Below are 18,057 nucleotides of genomic sequence, written 5' to 3'. Positions count from 1 at the left end.
CAGCAGTGGCAGCACCAGCCTTACCAGTCCCAGCAGTAGCAGAAGCACCAGTGTTACCATTCCCAGCAGGAGCAGCCCCACTTACCAGTCAGCACCAGTGTTACCACTCCCAGCAGTGTCAGCACCAGTCTTACCAGTTCCAACTGTCGCATCTCCCCAGCCTCAGCATTAACTTCAGTAGCAGTGAACCAAATGAATGTCTCAATGAAGGTATAAACCCATCTATTTATTCATATGTATAAGTTATTTTCTTCTTGTCTTTTTAATATCATGTGTGAATAGAATAACTTTAGGTTGGTGTTGTTTTGCTGGGAGACAATTTGTTTTAAAAAATACAGGTCATGAAATTTCAATCATCATCCAAGGTGGCTAAAGAGTTATTGACTTATGTTGCTTTGCAGTTTGCATTAACAGTCTCCAGACTTTATATGATGAGAACTTTCACCTTCGTAACATATACAGGATATGCAGGGCTTTTTTTTTGTTTGGTTTAGAAAGATACTATTAGGACAGTAGTTTTTAAGCACAGAATTTTTCAGAAAGTGCCAAGTTTGTACTTATGAATGAATGGTGTGGGGTGCGTTTTAGCCCCATTTGTGTTCTATAATACTCCTCATTTTGTATATATCACATTCATACAGCTGTTCAGTTTTTTCAACTTGGCTGTTTTTCTTATATGAATAAATAACACAGGAAAAGTTACTATTGTAAAAGGACACAAGATGCATTTAGAAATAAAATTGTGTTAGCAGTTGTGTATATATTCTTACAGCAGCTACATCGTTCCAACCCCTTATAGCAGAATCGTCTCCCTGTATCAGTGATTATCTGTCATCAGTCAGATATAGTATATGCATGGCCGGAACTAGCTCTGATACTGCCAGTTTTAGCTTGAAAGTTTGACCTCAGTCGAAGGTCAGCTCTGGTTATGGCCCTGGGTATGTGCATTTTAAATAATAAAAAATGAACCACAATGGGCATTATTTATCAATGTGGGCAAAGATAAAAGCACTTTTTTTTTTTTTTTTTTTTAATTATATCCAATTATAATTATTCTTCCGATTTTCTCCAAATTTGGAATGCCCAATCACTTTTTTCCTCACTGCAGCAGTTCCCCACAGGGCTCAGGAGACCTGAAGATTCAGTGGGCGTCCTCTGATCTCATGACCAAGCCAGCTTCCTTTTACAGCCACGAGCTCGAGAGTGGAAGTCAGCAAGCTGACGACCTCTGGAGGACAAAGGCCAGTGCTGCAGGGGGCCGCTGTGAGCTCACTGGGTGCCTGTCCCGCAGAGTTCACTGTGTAGAGCAAGGAGAAACAATCCCTGCTGGTTTTACCTCCCTAAACCACAGGAGCGCCAGAGCCAATGCGACGCCACTTTGGAGTCCCCAGGGAAGACCAGCCTAAATAAATAAGTCACACACACCAGCAGTTTTGGCTGACGGGAGAAAGTGTTGTCTGGAGAAGGAGAGACAGAAGTATAAAGACAAACAATTGCTACATGTACTGGAGTTGCACCAGCACCATATTTGTTTTATTTGTGTACATTTATTTTGGCCATCGTGCCGTTTTGTTTCTATTATCTAATGTGAATTGTTAATAAAGAGCGCACTTGCGTCTCAACCCCGCAGTACTGAGTCTGTCTCTACTTCGTGGTCTGACGTCACCCACCAGCAAGTAAAATTGAAAAGCAAGAATTTCAATTAAGTACAGAAAATAAACCTACACCTTTAGTGAGAAATCCTGAAGTGGGAAGTGTTTTTAGCACTACTTCATTTTAGTAAATGTTTTATTATCACTGAATGGATTTAAGGTCTTGTAAGAAGTTGAATAGGGCTGAGTGGGGCATCCAAAATGTAGTTGTCCTTAATACTGCCCCTTAGTTGAATGTTGGAAATTAACAGTAACAAACTAATTATTTTTGTGCTTAATGATTTTATAGACTTCTCTTGTTCTTTATTTGTCATTTTTCATTCCAGATGACCAGAGCTCTGAAAAAAAAAAAAAAAAAATTAAAATATTTTACCAGAGCGAACATTTGGCTTGAATAAGAAGAAAATGCTTCAGTACACCAGACTCTAGAATTAACCAAAGGTAGTGAGCGTTCCATTCACCTATCCCACAGTGAAGAATGTGAAAACAGACAGACAATCTCATTGCACACAAAACTAAACTTCAAAAGACATCAACAGTTTTTCACTGTCCTGTTACATTTACATGATGTTTGCAATTGCTCCGAGTGGGTCCGGACATGAGTTTTACTGAATTTCTGAGCAGCTGAGGTGGGTGTTTTGAGATTACCTGCTCAGGCTGAAGTTGCTAAAACCTGACATTTCTCTTGCTTCCCTATTTCAGGAATGGCTAATGACGTCCCCGGATATTTTGGATTATATTTTACTCTACTGGTAGCCATGGAGACATGCCACTTACCAGAACAAGGAAATCAACAGACTTCTGGCAACTTGAAGGAGAGAGGTTAGTAGAAAAAGTAATTTGAAGCAGATTCCATTGCCGCCATGTCAGTTCAAAGGACCCAGTGATGGAAAGTGGTATCCACAAAGTTCTCAACAGTAGTGGGAAAAGCGTGTCAAGTAGGGAGAAGGTTTAAGCGCCCGCAGCCTGCCAATTGTGGCAAAATGTTGCAAACATCCCTATGTGCGTACTGATATTCATGAGCACTAAACATTGCATTCTCAGCTCTCCAGTACTGTCATCACCCTGCACCTTAATAATGAGCACTAGTCTAAACAATCCATTTCCAACTCCCCAGGCCTGCCTGCTAGGAGCTCAGTGTTACTGGATGGTGTGTGCCCAGGACAGCAGTACACACCTGGAGGAACAGGCAGGGGGTCAGAGTTTAGCAGATTGGGAGGTTATACCCAGGAGCGCAGGGAGGCTGTTTGCTGAGGTGAGCCAGCTGCCTCCATCCACCACCAGACAGGCTCCAGTCACATAGGAGGCGGCGCTGCTGGCCAGGTACAGCACGCTGTGGGCGATCTCAGTTTTGTTGCCTGCCCGCTGCAGGGGGATGGTGTGGAAGTGACCAGCGGCCTCCGCAGACAAACCACCTGTCAAGGAAGAGTCAGAAATGTGCAAGGGTGGAGAGAACAGAGCAAGAGAGATACAGAAGTGTACAAGGGTGGAGAGAACAAAGAACACAAAGGTTAAAGGAATATTATTTATTAGAGCTGTCCAACCTTTTTGGTTAAAAGAGCTGTAAAACATAAAATTAAATACATTTTTTATTAAAACTAAAAAGCTGACTAAACAGTAGCAAAGACATTAAAAGAAAGATGTAACCAGAGTACAAAAGACAGCTTTAGTGCTCATTAAATGCGTTTAAACATGACTGCACTTGCTTTAACCAGACATACCTATGTATATTTAAAGTGTTCAGTGGCCGCCATTTCTTCAACAGTCTCCTTTGTCAGGCCTTTCATATAAGCAGTGCAAGAGAATGTGCACTCTCAACTCGATTAGAGGCAGCCTCTGAACACTTAAACATATTACAAGTGATTAAATCAAAAGAAAAAAAAAAGATAAAAAAATCTGTTACCACATTTCATGGTGCAATAATGTTCATTTTCTGCCTGTCCTATTATGTGCATTCTATGATTCTCTCTCACTGTTTCTGCTTAGTTTATTTTTTGCCATGCTTACTAACAATGGAAAGGGAACACTGAGTTTTTAGGTGCAATCCTTTCATTAACTTATTCAATCTGATTTTCAAGCACATCAGTGGAGCATCTGATGACTGCCACAATTAAAGCACTTAAGGAACTATTAACCCTTTGTGGTCCTATGTCGGACCAGGTCCGACATTACAATTTTCCTTTTCCAGTCTGATGTCGGACCCTGTCCGACACCAAAAAGACATCAAGCACAAGTCTCTAGTCATTTTTTCTCCAGAAAAAGCAAAGAACTTTTCAATGGCCGAGTGAGACTGATAGGAGCCGAATGAAGTCAAAAAAAAGGGTCGTATCTGAGCAATACCCAAAGCCCCTGCACCACAGAGATAACACGGACACAAACAAAGGTGATAGCTGCTTTCGCATCCAGCGCTCAAACAATATCAGAGTCATTTGTAGAACTTTTTGAGATGTAATAAAATAGACTTTGATCACATTATTGAGGAGTTTGGTGATAAAACGAGTGATCAGGAGAGGATTTATCAGTATGCACGTCTATAAAGAGGGATGTGAAAAATACAGCAAACAAGGGGTGGGGCTTGGCTGGATGTCCTTTTGCTATGCAGGGCCTTTTTAACCTGTTAAACAGCTGGTGTAAATTAAACAGCGTGTGTGAAAATAAATTGGACCTGACGCACCTAACAAGCGCTGAATAAATGGACAGCTAAGGGTTGATTGTTACATGAAGTAAATACAAAATACATAAAGGATTTAAAATGTAATACAGCCATGGATGTGGCCTTAACCTTGGAGTATGCTGTACATTTGTTTGACTGTCCTGTCTTGTTAATGAGCAAACAGGGGGCCTAACTAATGCATCCATCCTTGATGCGTGGGTTTTACCTGTTTTAACCCAGCAGCCGCACACACAGTAGCAGAGTCCTGCCTTACCCAGTCTACGGTACCCCTCTGTGCCAGAGATGGGCCCTGGAGCCAGGCTGTTCACTCGGATGTTGTTCGGTCCCCATTCCACTGCCAGGTGTTTCGTCATTGCGTCTGTGGTTGAGAAAGAAGCAGGCAAGAATGAACAAGCAGCACACAGTACAGTGACAAATACAGCACTCAACAAGGAGCACACAGTACAGAGCGGTAACAAATACACCACTGAACAAGGAGCACACAGTACAGTAACAAATGCAGCACTGAACAAGGAGCACACAGTACAGTAACAAATGCAGCACTGAAGGAGCACACAGTACAGTAACAAATGCAGCACTGAACAAGGAGCACACAGTACAGTAACAAATGCAGCACTGAAGAAGGAGCACACAGTACAGTGACAAATACAGCACTCAACAAGGAGCACACTACAGTAGTTCAGTGCTGTATTTGTCACAAGGAGCACACAGTACAGTGACAAATACAGCAGGACACTGAATCTTAACATGAACCAGGTAACTTAGATCTCAGCTCTACTTTTTCAATATTAGCTTTGTACTTGAGATTGTGTTAGTTGCTGTGAAGGCCATAGTGAATAGTGACTTACAATGACAATGGTACTGGCTGCAGTTAAGCACAATTCACTGACCCTTAACACCTCAGTCTTGACCTGAACACCCTGTGCTTGTCTCAACTTGACACTGACAGCTGAGCCAAATTGTGTTGTGTCTTGATTATCTATATATATAAAAAAAAAAAAAAAAACTCTGTAGCTCTGCCCCCTCTCCTCAAACACCTACTGGCTATCCTTACCTATGGCAGCCTTGGCTGACCCAGCATGCACCTGTAGCGCCTGGCCCCGGTAGCTCAGAGTGGCCGAGATGTTGACGATAGCACCCCCGTGATCCTGCAGAGAACCAGACAGGGGATTGGCTGAGAGGAGAGATGAAGTCACTGCTCTCAATCACTGATGACATCACAAGTCGGGGCAAATTTGCTTTGTAAAACCAGTTTTGGCCTCAAGTTTTACAGGCCTCCAAAACAAGTGCATATATTTAATTTGGCTTGTACAACATGGCGAAAAAAAACAAAAACAAACTTAGTCAAATATGAATTACTAGACCTTGTGTGCGGATAAGGGGGGGAAATGGCAAAAAAATCGCCATTATATCGCTCCTTTCAGTCTAGCTACAATGACAGAGCAATAGACTCAAAACTAAACCTAAGCTGTTAACTCTCTCAAATGATAAGAGGCTTAACTTCAGGCAGTCGTAGTTCCGGCTAGAAGCACCGCATACACACACTGAATACATCTTTGGAAAGCCCAGAGTCTATACTTTTAAACAAGCCAGGTAGGTGGCTTTTACAGTGTCTGTGTAACATGTGCTTAAGCTTCGGTGCGCTGGCGCCCCAAAATGAATGGGGCCGAGTTTTGAGAGAGAAAGCAAAAGTCACCGCTTGCAAAACACCTAGGCAGACTTAATATCGTCTTTTTTTTTCAAACTTTACTTACTGCAGTGTACTATTTCTATAATGCTTAAAGATAGTGGCCAAGAATGACGTACTAGAGAATAGTCTTGCTGCACTTAAACTATCCAGCACTAGTTTTATTTATTTTGACCTTAGAGACTGTTGTAGTGTTTCAGGCATTCTAAACTAGGTGAAAAATACAGTAGCTTTGTGTCTTAAAATATCTCTGCGGGATTTTCCCACACAAGTTGCAGATATGCGGCAGCAACTTTGAAAATGCAAGATTCCTGCATTGAAATTCAAGCCCTGCACCTAAAATGTATATACAGTATAGACATTGGAAGGATATTACTCATAACATTTTAGAGATGGGCATTTCCATATACTTTAGTAATCTAATACATGTAAATTACTAAATGATTAAACACTTATACTATTATGCTTTACATCAAAGTGCCGCTGGCCAAAAATAATGCTTACAAAATACCAAAATTGAAGTGCTGATAGTCAATGCATCTTCATTGACCGTAAGGTTTGTTTTTGGTGGAGTGTATTTGGTGGAGCAGGCTGTAATGGTTTGTTCTGATTTATCAGTGCTTTTGCTGCTTGTGCAAGGCATACTCTCAGTCTCGCAGTAAACAGAGCCCGAGGCTTGAGGCTGGGCCTCTCTGCTGGTAGGATGATATCGTAGGTTTAACACTGTCCCTATGTTCGTCATGTAGCTCAGTCTTTTATTGGTAAAACGTTGCCAAACAAACCTCTTTTTTTTAATGTCATTTTTTTCAAATCAGACTGGAATTTACATTTGTATTAGCTGTAATCTCGTTCTGTTTGGATTGGCTTGTTTATTAATATTAACCACAGCGGTGCAAGTATAAATAATTATACCATGACCACCGACAATACTCTAGTTTGTAGTCTCTTGTATTAATGAAAATGATTCATTAAATATGCTTTTAATACGTGCAACGGTGCATTCCAACCACCTCCGTTACCCATAGCTACAATACTGGTATCACCCTGCACTTTGAAGAAAGCTTGTTTCTTTCATTTTTTTTTTTTTTTTACATTTTTTAAATGTCCAGAGCTTGAGTAATATAGAACCATAAAAAGAAATAAGTATGGATTTAACATTTACTTATAGGAATACACTGGACTGCAGCAGCAAGCTTAGCGTGGTTAAATGTTCTGCTCAGACCAATTATATTTGTTGCAATACAAGATAGATTATAAACGAATCAACAATTTTCTAATGGATTATTTGAATAAACGATTACATGTGCCTATTCCTAATTTACTTTTTTTTAATATATTGGTGTAAATGGTATGGTTAATAGCACCATAGGTGTACAGCAGTGTTCTGTTTTGTAAACGCGATGCAGAGCTCCTATAAAGCACCATGTGGAAAGGCACTACAGCTGTATTGCATTGTGCTGGAAGATCCTGTACCTTGAGCCACTTCTCGTAGATCACCTTGCTGGTGTTGAAGGTGCCCATGGTGTCAATCTCCATCACTGTCTTGAATGCATTGAATGACAGGGCGCTGGCAGGGCACAGGAAATTACCTGCGGCATCTACAAGGTTACATTAAAAAAGAAAACACATAGAGAAAGCTTCTAGGAGGAACTCTCATCAACCAACAATAATAAACCACTGCAGGAGTTTAAAAACATTCAGGAACGTGATCGTGTCCTACATGAGGTCCAATTTATTCAGGTTTGCTTCATGCAAAAGAATTTCAGACTTAAATTTGCATCTAATTTTTGATAACAGCAGTTAATAATGGTCATCTTCCTAATTTTCACTAAACGGAAGGGGTGCAGCAGCACCACAACACTGCTGGAACGATTATGTGTACTGTGAAATCAACTGCTTACACGATTTTCTGGTATTCAGTCTTCACTTATCTTAAATCAGTTCTCAAGACCCACCTGTTCTCTCTCGCTTTCCATTATCTCTAAGCCTTGTATCTGCTATTAGCTGCTGTGTTGCTGCTATTTCATGTATTATGTTACTATCAAGTATTATGCACTTCCCACTGTAATGTACTATTTCATGTATTATGCTACTATCATGTATTATGCACTCTCCACTGTATTTAATGTATTATGCTTCTTTTTTTACTGTATATCATGCATTTCTCTGTATTTAAAGTATTATGGATTCTCTTGCTACTGCATCTTGTAAAGTGCTTTGTGATGGTGGTCCACTATGAAAGGCGCTACATAAAATAGATTTATTGATTGATTGATTGATTAAATACTGAGCATTGACTCGCTTTATTCCCAACTCTCCAGCATTATAACTACCCATACACCTTATTGCACAGTACAAACATTTGAGTGCAATCTTAAATGATTACATTAAAATGCTACATAAGGCTCAGGCAACAGACACACAGAAAATCCCAGATGGGACCGAGACTGACTGTTAATAAGGATGTCGATCCTCCCAAACTCTCTGAGCGTCTCCTCCACAGCAGCAGCGATGGTTTGGGGCTGCCGCACGTCAAGGGACAGCGGCAGGCAGTGACGCCCCGTGGCCGTGGTCAGCTTCTTTGCAGCCTAACAAAAAACACATTGACTTTGGACTCTTTGCCCTGTGCTGCAATGATATGGCATGACACGTAATTTAGAAAGATCAAAAAAAGGTACTATAATCTGATTTAACTACTCTCTTCATATTTTCCTTGTATTCTTAATTGTATTTATTTTCATACTGCATTTAATTAAAAGGGACCTATTAAGATGATGCAGGCCCCTGAAACAAACAGTCCCTTATTGTTTTGTTGTTGACCAGTTTTCCAGACTTAAATTTTTTCAGATCACTTCCTGTCCTACAGGTAATAGGTCCCACACTGACATCAATTAGACTAACATAGTATGGATGGAAAATAGACTCCCACTCAATAGTAGATTGATTCATGCCAGGTTTTACTGCAAGTTTAGTTGGCTACTTTATACCAGTATGTAACTAGCTCTATTGTTCAAAGAATGGTTCAAAGTGCCATGCTATTATCCATTTACTACCAGTGCAGAATGTATACAGATGCACAAAATAAACAGATTTAATCAAATATTTTAAAAATAGATAAACAAAATCACAGCAAATGTGAACACAGATCAAAGAATCAAGATAAGTTTTCAGTATGAATCATGACACACTGTCAAAATGAAAACATTACAAAGTTACTATCGGGTATGACCTCCCTGAGCATTAACACAATCCTGGCAGTGCACAGACCTGATCAGCCTCTGGATAGACTGCTTTGGGCTGTTCCACCACTCTTCCAGTGCAGCTGCAGCTAGCTGGCTATTTGGTCCCACAGATGTTCTATTGAACTCAGGCCAGGAGAAAAAGCTGGCCACGGCAAGACCTCGACATTGTTTTCTTGAAATCGTGCAATCCAAATCCTAGCACTGTGTGGCCTTGCACTGTCCTGCTGGAAAATCGACACTTCTGGATTGGCTTGCAGGAATGGAAAAAGTGTTGCCTCAAGGACTTTGTCAATGTATCGCTGAGCAGTAAAACTGCCCTCAACCTGCACAAAAGGCGTTTTTGTGTCACATCACACTTCCACTGCCCCACTGGTTGGCTTGAACAATGCAACAGTTAGCATAACGCTCACCACGATGTCTCCACACATGTTGTCTTCCATCAGGTCTGTCAAGGGCAAAACAGGATTCATCGGTGAATAAAACACTCCACCACTCTCTGCCGCCACCTCATGTTCTCTGGCCCACAGAAGACGCCGATTTCGTCTCTCTGCTGTCAACGTTACCCCTGAACGGCCTCCAAGCATGCAAATCATTTTCATGCAGACGGAGAGCTACAGTCATTCTGCTGAGGTTATTTCTTCCTGGAATTTCTGCAGTCTGAAAACGATTACGCAGATGGATCAGTCGGATATGGTGGTCCTGGGCCAGTGTGGTCTTCCAGGACGTTGCCTGTCCCTCACAGAGCCGGTTTCCTGGTTTCTCTGGAATGGTCTGCTGATTGATGAAGCAGAACATCTCATTCTCCAGGGAACTTCTCTCAGACAGCCTGTCTACACTCATGCCTATAGCAGCCAGCCGATCTCCATTACTCAAGTGGGGCATGGTCATATCTTTCTCTGTTCTTGCTTTAATTAAAATATTGTCTTTTCGATTGGCTGTTTATACAGATGCTTATCCTTTTGCAGTCCATTTATTCAGCGCTTGTCAGGCGCGTCAGGTCCAATTTATTTCCACACACGCCATTTATTTTACACGCGCTGTTTGAAATATATTTTCAAAACAGGTTTAGAAGGCACTGAATTGCAAAAGGACACTCAGTACTGTATCTCCAGCCAAGCCCCACCCCTTGATCGCTGTATTTTTCACATACCTCTTCACAGACGTGCATACTGATAAAACCTCTCCTGATTACTCGTTTTATCACCAAACTCCTCAATAATGTGATCCGTTATTATTGTATTACTAACATCTGAAAAAGCTCTGCAAATGTCTGTGATATTCTTTGAGTGCTGGATGCAGAAGCAGCTACCTCCTTTGTTTATGTCCGTTATCTCTGTGGTGCGTGGGGCTATCAGATACGCCCCTTTTTTTTTATCCAGCTTCATTCGGCTCCTATCGGTCTCATTCGGCCATTGAAAGGTTTTCTCTGCTTTTTCCGGAGAAAAAAAACGACTTGTGACCTGTGCTTTATGTCTTTTTCATGATGTTGGACAGGGTCCGACATCGGACTGAAAAGGGAAAAATGTAATGTCGGACTTGGTCTGACATAGGACTGCAAAGGGTTAATCAACTCATTTTTGGCAATAACTCAACACTGTGCAGCTGGCATTTTTATGAAGTCACATGACTTGAGCTCAGTATTTCGTTACCCAATGAACAATACTACTCAAACAATCAACAAACCTATCTGCTCACTACTTGAAATGTAAATAACATTATGTATGTGCCCAATGAGCTACTGATATAAAACTAAGACTGTTGCGTTTTCATTGTGCATCAGTGTATTTCCACTCCACCTCCTAATTATAGGACAGTGGTATTGTGATACGACAGAATCTTGTCTGCCACTCTGCCTAAGCTGGCAGCGAGAGAATGATAAAACCCATATTATCTCTCACTTGATGCTGGACCTTCTGTTACTGTGCCTCTGACTGCTCAGAGCGACAGGCCGAGGAGTCCCTTCACTGACCTCTGCCAGACGCTCCTGGTTCCTGCTGCCGATCACCACATCACAGCCGTGCCTGGAACACAAGTGGAGCAACACAGACATGTTAGATATGGGGGAGAAGTTGTGGAATATTATTATCGTCGTAAACTATCCACCTCATTAATACTATAAAACGTCACTACTCCTCATGTTAACATATTGAGATTTGTGGAGGGTTTTGAGTAGACATGAATGCCAGGCAAGGGAGTCAACTCGATTATATGTTAGCATTAATGCCAGATAGCTTAATCTACCAGTGGATAATGAGCACTGTACTTAGAACCTGTTGGCCAAGACTATTCATGAGCTTTCTAATAAATGGTTAGTGGTTACTCAGGGTACACTATGAAGGCACTTTGCAGACCCCTCTAGACACACGTCCACAGTGATTGAGTCTCTTCCTGGTGCTTGCCCTTTCAGTATGGGAAGTGAACACACTGGGAAGGAGATTAATTCCAAGCTGGAACTGCACCCCTACCTCATGAGAACCTCTGCAACGCGAAATCCAATTCCAGACCCGCCCCCGGTGATGAACGCCACTTTGTCCCTGTGGAGGAGGAACAGCACAGTGACCTACAGCCAGTCTGACATCATCATCTGTCCAGACCCAGTATAAACGTTCCATAACAGATTCTTCATGATTCAGAATGTGAAAATGATTTTTAACACACGACTGGAGTATGATATGTCTGGCCTTTCTTGTGCGTATTGTAAAAGCAATTAACACAAAGCGAACCATAAAATATTTTACTCAAACAGGTTGTATAAATATTTGTACAATACTGAAGAGTTGTTGTTTAATACAACTAACTGAATGCTGCTGTTGCTTCGTGGTACAACGTGATGCAAATTCGCCAGATAGGGGGCATGTTTTTTTTTTATACAGAAATCACCCAATAGATCAATGATTTAACCAGACTAAAGGATCAGTTGCTAACACAAATGCTAAATCAACTCCAGGGATGTGCATTTTGGTACATTTTTATGAATGTTTAAACATTGCGCTAGATCATAGTTTAAACAATCTGTGTCTGTATATAGATATACATATGGAGACAGGACTCACTTTTCTTGATGCTATATATAAGGGATGGGAATTTTAAACACTTAGAAACGTGTAAACCCTAGAGAAGTAGTTAAACAAAAATGCTAGATGTAAAACCGGTCACGTGACAAATTGCACCAAATGTATTAATTGTTATCATTTATCATAATATACAGTAATCCGTTGTGTATCAGACTGCTGTGGTGCCACAGTAAGAGTGGATATTATAGAAAGGAAGGGGTTTGGCAGTCGTCTCCAAGTAGTTTTTCTAATTGGTGCAACAGAAAGATTGACACTGGTTCAGTCCACACGGGTTAAGTAAAACGTTTTTTTTTTGACGTTTGTATATATTTCTAATAAAATGGCATCTCTAAACAAAATGAACGAGGCAAAGCCATGCTTGGAAATATTTTGAGGAATCAGATGAGAGAACCGTGGTATGTAAATTATTATGCCAAACAAAATTGCTCTATAGCAAAAACGCAAGTTCAATGCATCGCCATCTGAAGTGAAAACATTCAGAATTACTGTGGATGGAGCTATTGATGGCAGTAAAAAGCAAACATCCATAATAAACAGAACCCTCCAGATGGCAACTGACATTTATGTAGCCCTTAAATCTCTGTGACAGGATTTTAAAAAGGACATTTTGTTCAATATTAATTCAGAGATACATTCATGTAAATGAATTATGTATAAGCTTTACTTTACCAGTACACTTTTACACAAACCGTTTGCTTAAAAAAGTCCTTGATATCTGTGTAATTTGTCCACAGAAGGGGGCATTTATTAGTGTCACCAATCCCTAAACAGTAGCGTTAATAACAATGTATTGGAATCTGTGCATTTGATAGATTCTGTAAAACATGTAAGCTGTGTTTGACTTAGTTTATTTTATTCACTTTGTGCCCACAGGGCCAGCACAGGTATTTGTAGTGACAGCCCTAGTTTTTTTTTTGTTTTACTTGTAGTTAAAGTCTTTTCGATGTTAAAACATTTGCTTATTTAGCGGTTCTTTGCTTGGAAAACAACTAAGTGTACATCAGAATGTAATATAAAAGAGTGTATGTGTATGTTTCAAACACTGACACCTGAATAGCATTTAAACATTCATAAAAATGTGCCAGAAGCACATCAAAAGTATATATTAACAGTGGACCGTTCACATGACAACGAGACAGGATTCTAAGCTGCCTTCACCTACGTGTGTTTTCATCCAAAGCTGTGTCTGTGCCTTAAGTGAGATTCTTGAAAATCTGTACATCTGCGTGTATGTATGTATGTTTTTTTATTGCCCAGTAGCTCTTTCACACACTACAGCACATCTTGCTGTCTCGATAAACAAGCCACGTGTATTTCATCTCCTATTCAGAATTTTTGCGTTTTCTGCATTACTACTGCTTCAGTCACTGTAGTACTTGTACAGTCAGAAGCAGATGGCTGAGATGCAGATTAGTAAACTTGAGAATCACCAGAAGATGCCAACTGCATAGCAAAAAAACTTCTGATTGACAACTGCTTCGCCATATTGTCACAGACACTGGTCTGGTGCCAGAAACGTCTTTAAGTAAACACCCTTCTTAATATTGCTGAATAAGCAAAATATGAGGCTTACTACTGCCACCTACAGGCCTGGAGTGCACCTTAATGCTGTTATATATATACCTTTCCCATTCTCCATATTTTTCCATCCAATGGATTTATTTTGCATCTAAGATGCAAAATTTTGCATTAACGCGACCTCTGATATTGTTTTAACTTATATGAACAGGAATAGAGAGTGAGTGGCCAAAGGATTTAAAATCTATGAGATGTGGCTTTACATTACCGAGAGAAGGCAGCCATGTTACTTAAGTACAACAATGTAAAACTATCATAGTAATAATTTTGTATTGTATAATAAAAGTAATTAATTTACTTTCTGCATTCAATAAAACAAAAAAACCAACAGGACATGTTTTTGAAAGCACTGGTTATGGGCACACTCACTTGAGCAGGTCTGGGCTGTAGATGTAGGTGTAGCTGGACAGGCATTCATCTGCGTCCACATCCTGGGGGGGCTGCTGCTCTGCCATCCCAACTACATAAAAATGTGGGGAAAAAGACAACACTAAAACAAACACCAAATATTTTCTATTTTAAATGATTTGGCAGATTATTTTTTCTTTTTATACCTTTAGGTGATTTATAAAAACAGCACAGCTGTCCATATATTATTGCTCTACTTTCTTCTCCATTCTTCATATCTGTGGGTCCTGCATAGATCTTTACACAACCAGAACTTAGTTACAGATATACCACCACTTCTGGAGGTTACAGGCTAACCTGCAAAGGCTGAACAGTGAGTCTCTTTAGAACTGGGTTAGGGTTCGGGTTGAAAACAAGTAAAAATGTCCAATTAAGCAAATTATCAGTTCAATTAAGGGTATAGTCAAGTGACAGAGTTCAGTTGGAATAAAAACCAGCAGACACAGGGGGTCCCCAGGACAGAGTTTGAGATGTTTAAAGTGACAAGTGTCACTGAAACTGCAGTGAACAGAACCAGAATGGAGGCTTCCATGTATGACGTGACAACGTAAAAAATAAATCACTAATATTTCAAGCGTTTTTCCCCAGATTTAATGTAAATTGTGCACTTTTTTTCTAGCTTTAACAAAAAAAAGGTTCTGATTTAGCTTAATACATAATGTTAAACACATTCATAAGTTTTGAAATATGTACATTTTTTTGGCTTTGTAGTATGCAGATGAAGCAGAAACATTGGCTCTCGGAGTGCAAGTGCAGCTCTGTAGCATACAATCAGGGTTGCCATGTACGCGGTTTCCCACCAAACTGAAAACCCAGCTGCAGTATTTTTTGGGCAGCCGCGGCTTTCTATTTTTTTTGCAGGCATGGTCCAATCAATTAAAAAAATTATAATAAAGGACATACAAAAACACTGCCACTGAACTCCCATAATTATTTTTGCAGAACAGGAAAGGCTTTTTGTAAATATTGTAAGTCAGAAATCAGAGCACACCACAGTGATCTCGTAACACATAGCAAAACTGAGAAGCACATGAGAAACATTGCTCCCGTTTCGAACTGTCGGACTTTATTTGATATCGGGATAAAGCCTGTTAAAAGCTGACAATTCTTTCAAAACATCCGAGCTGAAACTAGCAGCGCACATTGCGTGCCATTCTAGTATTTTGACTGTAGATCACTTGGGAGGCACAGTTAGCGACATAGCACAGAGACATATTTCTATATAAAACGAAATGCTCAGCACTCATTAGAAAACGTTGTGGTCTGATCTTTGACAGTGGTTCTCTGACCTCTGTTTTAGTTTTTCTGTCTTCTGACTAAGTCAAGGCATGCCTTCCCTCTAGTTGTCTTGACAAATTGCCATCGGTCCTGTCATGCAACAGGAACTTCTTCAGGAAATTGGGAACGAACCATGCTCTTTGATTGCAGACGAAAGCACAGATATATCCACACAGAAGCAACAGAGTGTAGTTGTAAGGTATTTCAGTAAGAAACTTGAGTGCACTGTGTCATCCTTTGCTGGGATGCTGCTTCTATTACACAAGCCTTGACTGAGTTTAGGCAATGCAATGGACTTGCAACAGGTGGATGCAGTACCATGTGTGGGCAAAACAATTCTGTTCCACCAGCAAAATCCCAACATCGTATTCATCAAGTGTGTCTGTCACTCAATCCAGCTGTGTTCATCAAAAGCACTTAATACCCTGCCTCGAAACAATGACTACATGATTTCGTAGACATACACATGGTTTTCACACAGCACTGTCCATCAACACAACCATCAATGTTGGCAAAGCTCCACTAAAAATCTTACAACTTTGACAAGTTTGTGGCTGTCCAATTGTGCGTGTGTAAACTGTGTACTTGAGCAATGTGCACTGCTGAGATTACACTTTCAGCTTGCAAAGGGCAAAAAAAGCTACAGTGCCAAAATTCTGTATCAAATGCACGCAGACCCAATGAACAAACTCATTTTCCTTCAGCCCATTCTCCAGAAAGCAAACCGAATCAACAAGATGTTTTAGCTCGAAAATGCGAATCTATCTAAGCTTCTGAACGACTTGATGATGTTTTATCAGTTTGCTACGAGTGATGGATTTCAGTGGGAATCACTTAACCAGGTCAGCAATGCTCGATGTTAACCTCACATCTGAGAGCAGATGCATACCTCTTTCTGCTGTTGATTTAGGAGTAAAATTTCATACAGAGCTGGAAAATGTCACGTTTTTTTTTTTGTTTTTTTTTTGAATCGCCAATTATTTTCCGCTTTTTAACTCAATTTGTAATCACCTATTCAAATCAATTCAGCAACGCAATGATTATGCGCCTCTATGAGACCAAGTCATCCGCTACTTTTAGCATACAAATACTATTTCTTTTGTTCTGCCTTTAAAAAAAAAACGTAAATAGTTATTGGAGAAATTGAATAGGTCTAGACTGAAAGGACACTAACACGAATGCTACAAGGGTTTAAAGTTAATTCTCACCACTGTACTTAAGTAAACTATTGGGTTTAAAAAAAAAGTGTGTGTGTGTGTGTATATATATATATATATATATAGATATATATATAATATAGATATATATATATATATATATATATACGATGTAGATTGATTGCTACATACTGCACGGTAGACTGTTTCACTACACAACCACACATCGTTGTTATTATGATCATATTTGCCAGCAGCACTAACCACAGAACACCCGTCTGATCGTGCATGGGGGCACAATACACTACTACCATTAAATACGTTTACATTATTTTTAGTTCGTCTATGCATGTATCGCAAATTCAATCAAAACCTGCACACAGTATAAACACCAACATATTGGATGAATCTACAGGAATAATACAATTACAAACACTGAGCATGTTACCAATGTTTTCGATTACATTTATAATTTACTAGTACTGATTGCTGCTGCACAGAAGTAGAATCATTCTCGCATAATTATAACCGCACATTTACCTTCTCAGTCGAGCAGTAAGGAATCGACTTTGCTCCCTTGGACTATTGACTTCGCGTTGTTTTCTGGGAGTCGCACTCCACACAATGGACTACAGACACCGGTGTGCGGCATCCGGCTTGATCGTGGGATTTGTAGTTTAAACTCAATTTGTGTCAAAAACAAAAACACTTTGAGGTTGTTCTTCATTTATGTGCCAGTCAGCCCCAGACCCCCCAAAACGGCTTGGCCAATCCTGTTGAAAATTACATCAATGACCAACCAATGTAATGCAACCTTTTTGTTATATGGGAGCGCTATATACAATATATATATATACCCAGTCACAAATTTTATATATGCTATATATATATATATATATATATAGCACCCTCTACCAGCCACAGGAGGGAGACAGCACATTCTCAGACAGCTGTATTTCAGTGTCAGTCAGACCTTCCCTGAGAAGAAACGCAGAATAAGGGTCTCAACACACAGCAAATGGCTTTCAAAGTTCATTTTCTCATCTCTCATTAACAGGGGGGAAGCCTGTGTGAGCATTATTGTGGGTTGTAAAAGAGGTTCTCTCACACACAGCACAGTTTTAAAACAAACATTGTTTTTCTTTATTTGTTTATTATTAATGTAAAATATGCCTCTTGTTTTTTTTGATTTTTTGTTATTAGTAATGTAATTTACCAAAAAAAAAAAGTGTAGAATACACACACACAGTTGAATTGTGTACTGTAGCACACAAGAGTGTGTTTTGGGAGAAAGTTAACTTAAATGT

The 18,057-nt window shown here is 40.0% G+C and overlaps 1 protein-coding gene across 3 annotated transcripts; it reads right to left on the bottom strand.

Moving 5' to 3' along the window:
- Positions 1 to 1,770: 1,770 nt before the first annotated feature.
- Positions 1,771 to 17,500, bottom strand: decr2 (2,4-dienoyl CoA reductase 2, peroxisomal). 3 transcript variants are annotated; one of them, XM_041230135.1, is made up of 10 exons: positions 17,291 to 17,500; positions 14,277 to 14,367; positions 11,721 to 11,789; positions 11,225 to 11,276; positions 8,466 to 8,601; positions 7,487 to 7,611; positions 5,381 to 5,474; positions 4,580 to 4,684; positions 2,879 to 3,067; positions 1,771 to 1,990 (listed from the first exon to the last, which is right to left on the bottom strand). In XM_041230135.1, exons 2-10 carry the CDS (start codon positions 14,360 to 14,362, stop codon positions 1,956 to 1,958), a joined length of 891 nt encoding a protein of 296 aa, XP_041086069.1. In that variant the 5' UTR covers positions 14,363 to 14,367; positions 17,291 to 17,500; the 3' UTR covers positions 1,771 to 1,955. The 3 variants fall into 3 exon arrangements, with proteins under 3 accessions (XP_041086069.1, XP_041086067.1, XP_041086068.1); XM_041230133.1 differs by lacking the exon at positions 17,291 to 17,500 and adding an exon at positions 14,462 to 14,559; XM_041230134.1 differs by lacking the exon at positions 17,291 to 17,500 and adding an exon at positions 14,462 to 14,555 and having other exon boundaries at positions 2,830 to 3,067.
- Between the last annotated feature and the right edge of the window lie 557 nt (positions 17,501 to 18,057).

This window comes from Polyodon spathula, chromosome 26, assembly GCF_017654505.1.
Source record: "Polyodon spathula isolate WHYD16114869_AA chromosome 26, ASM1765450v1, whole genome shotgun sequence".
Lineage (NCBI taxonomy): Eukaryota > Metazoa > Chordata > Actinopteri > Acipenseriformes > Polyodontidae > Polyodon > Polyodon spathula.
Note: the sequence above shows the minus strand (reverse complement) of the source record. Positions and strands in the feature narration are given on the sequence as shown.

Bases quoted from the DNA above. Each gene is read 5' to 3' on its own strand.
- decr2 (XM_041230133.1), bottom strand. From the start codon at position 14,531: ATGAAGAATGGAGAAGAAAGTAGAGCAATAATATATGGACAGCTGTGC. The intron at 14,368-14,461 runs GTATAAAAAGAA...ATTTTTATGTAG, and splicing joins TTTTTATAAATCACCTAAAG to TTGGGATGGCAGAGCAGCAG. The intron at 1,991-2,878 runs GTATAACCTCCC...TTTTTTTTTCAG, and splicing joins CAGCCTCCCTGCGCTCCTGG to AGCTCTGGTCATCTGGAATG.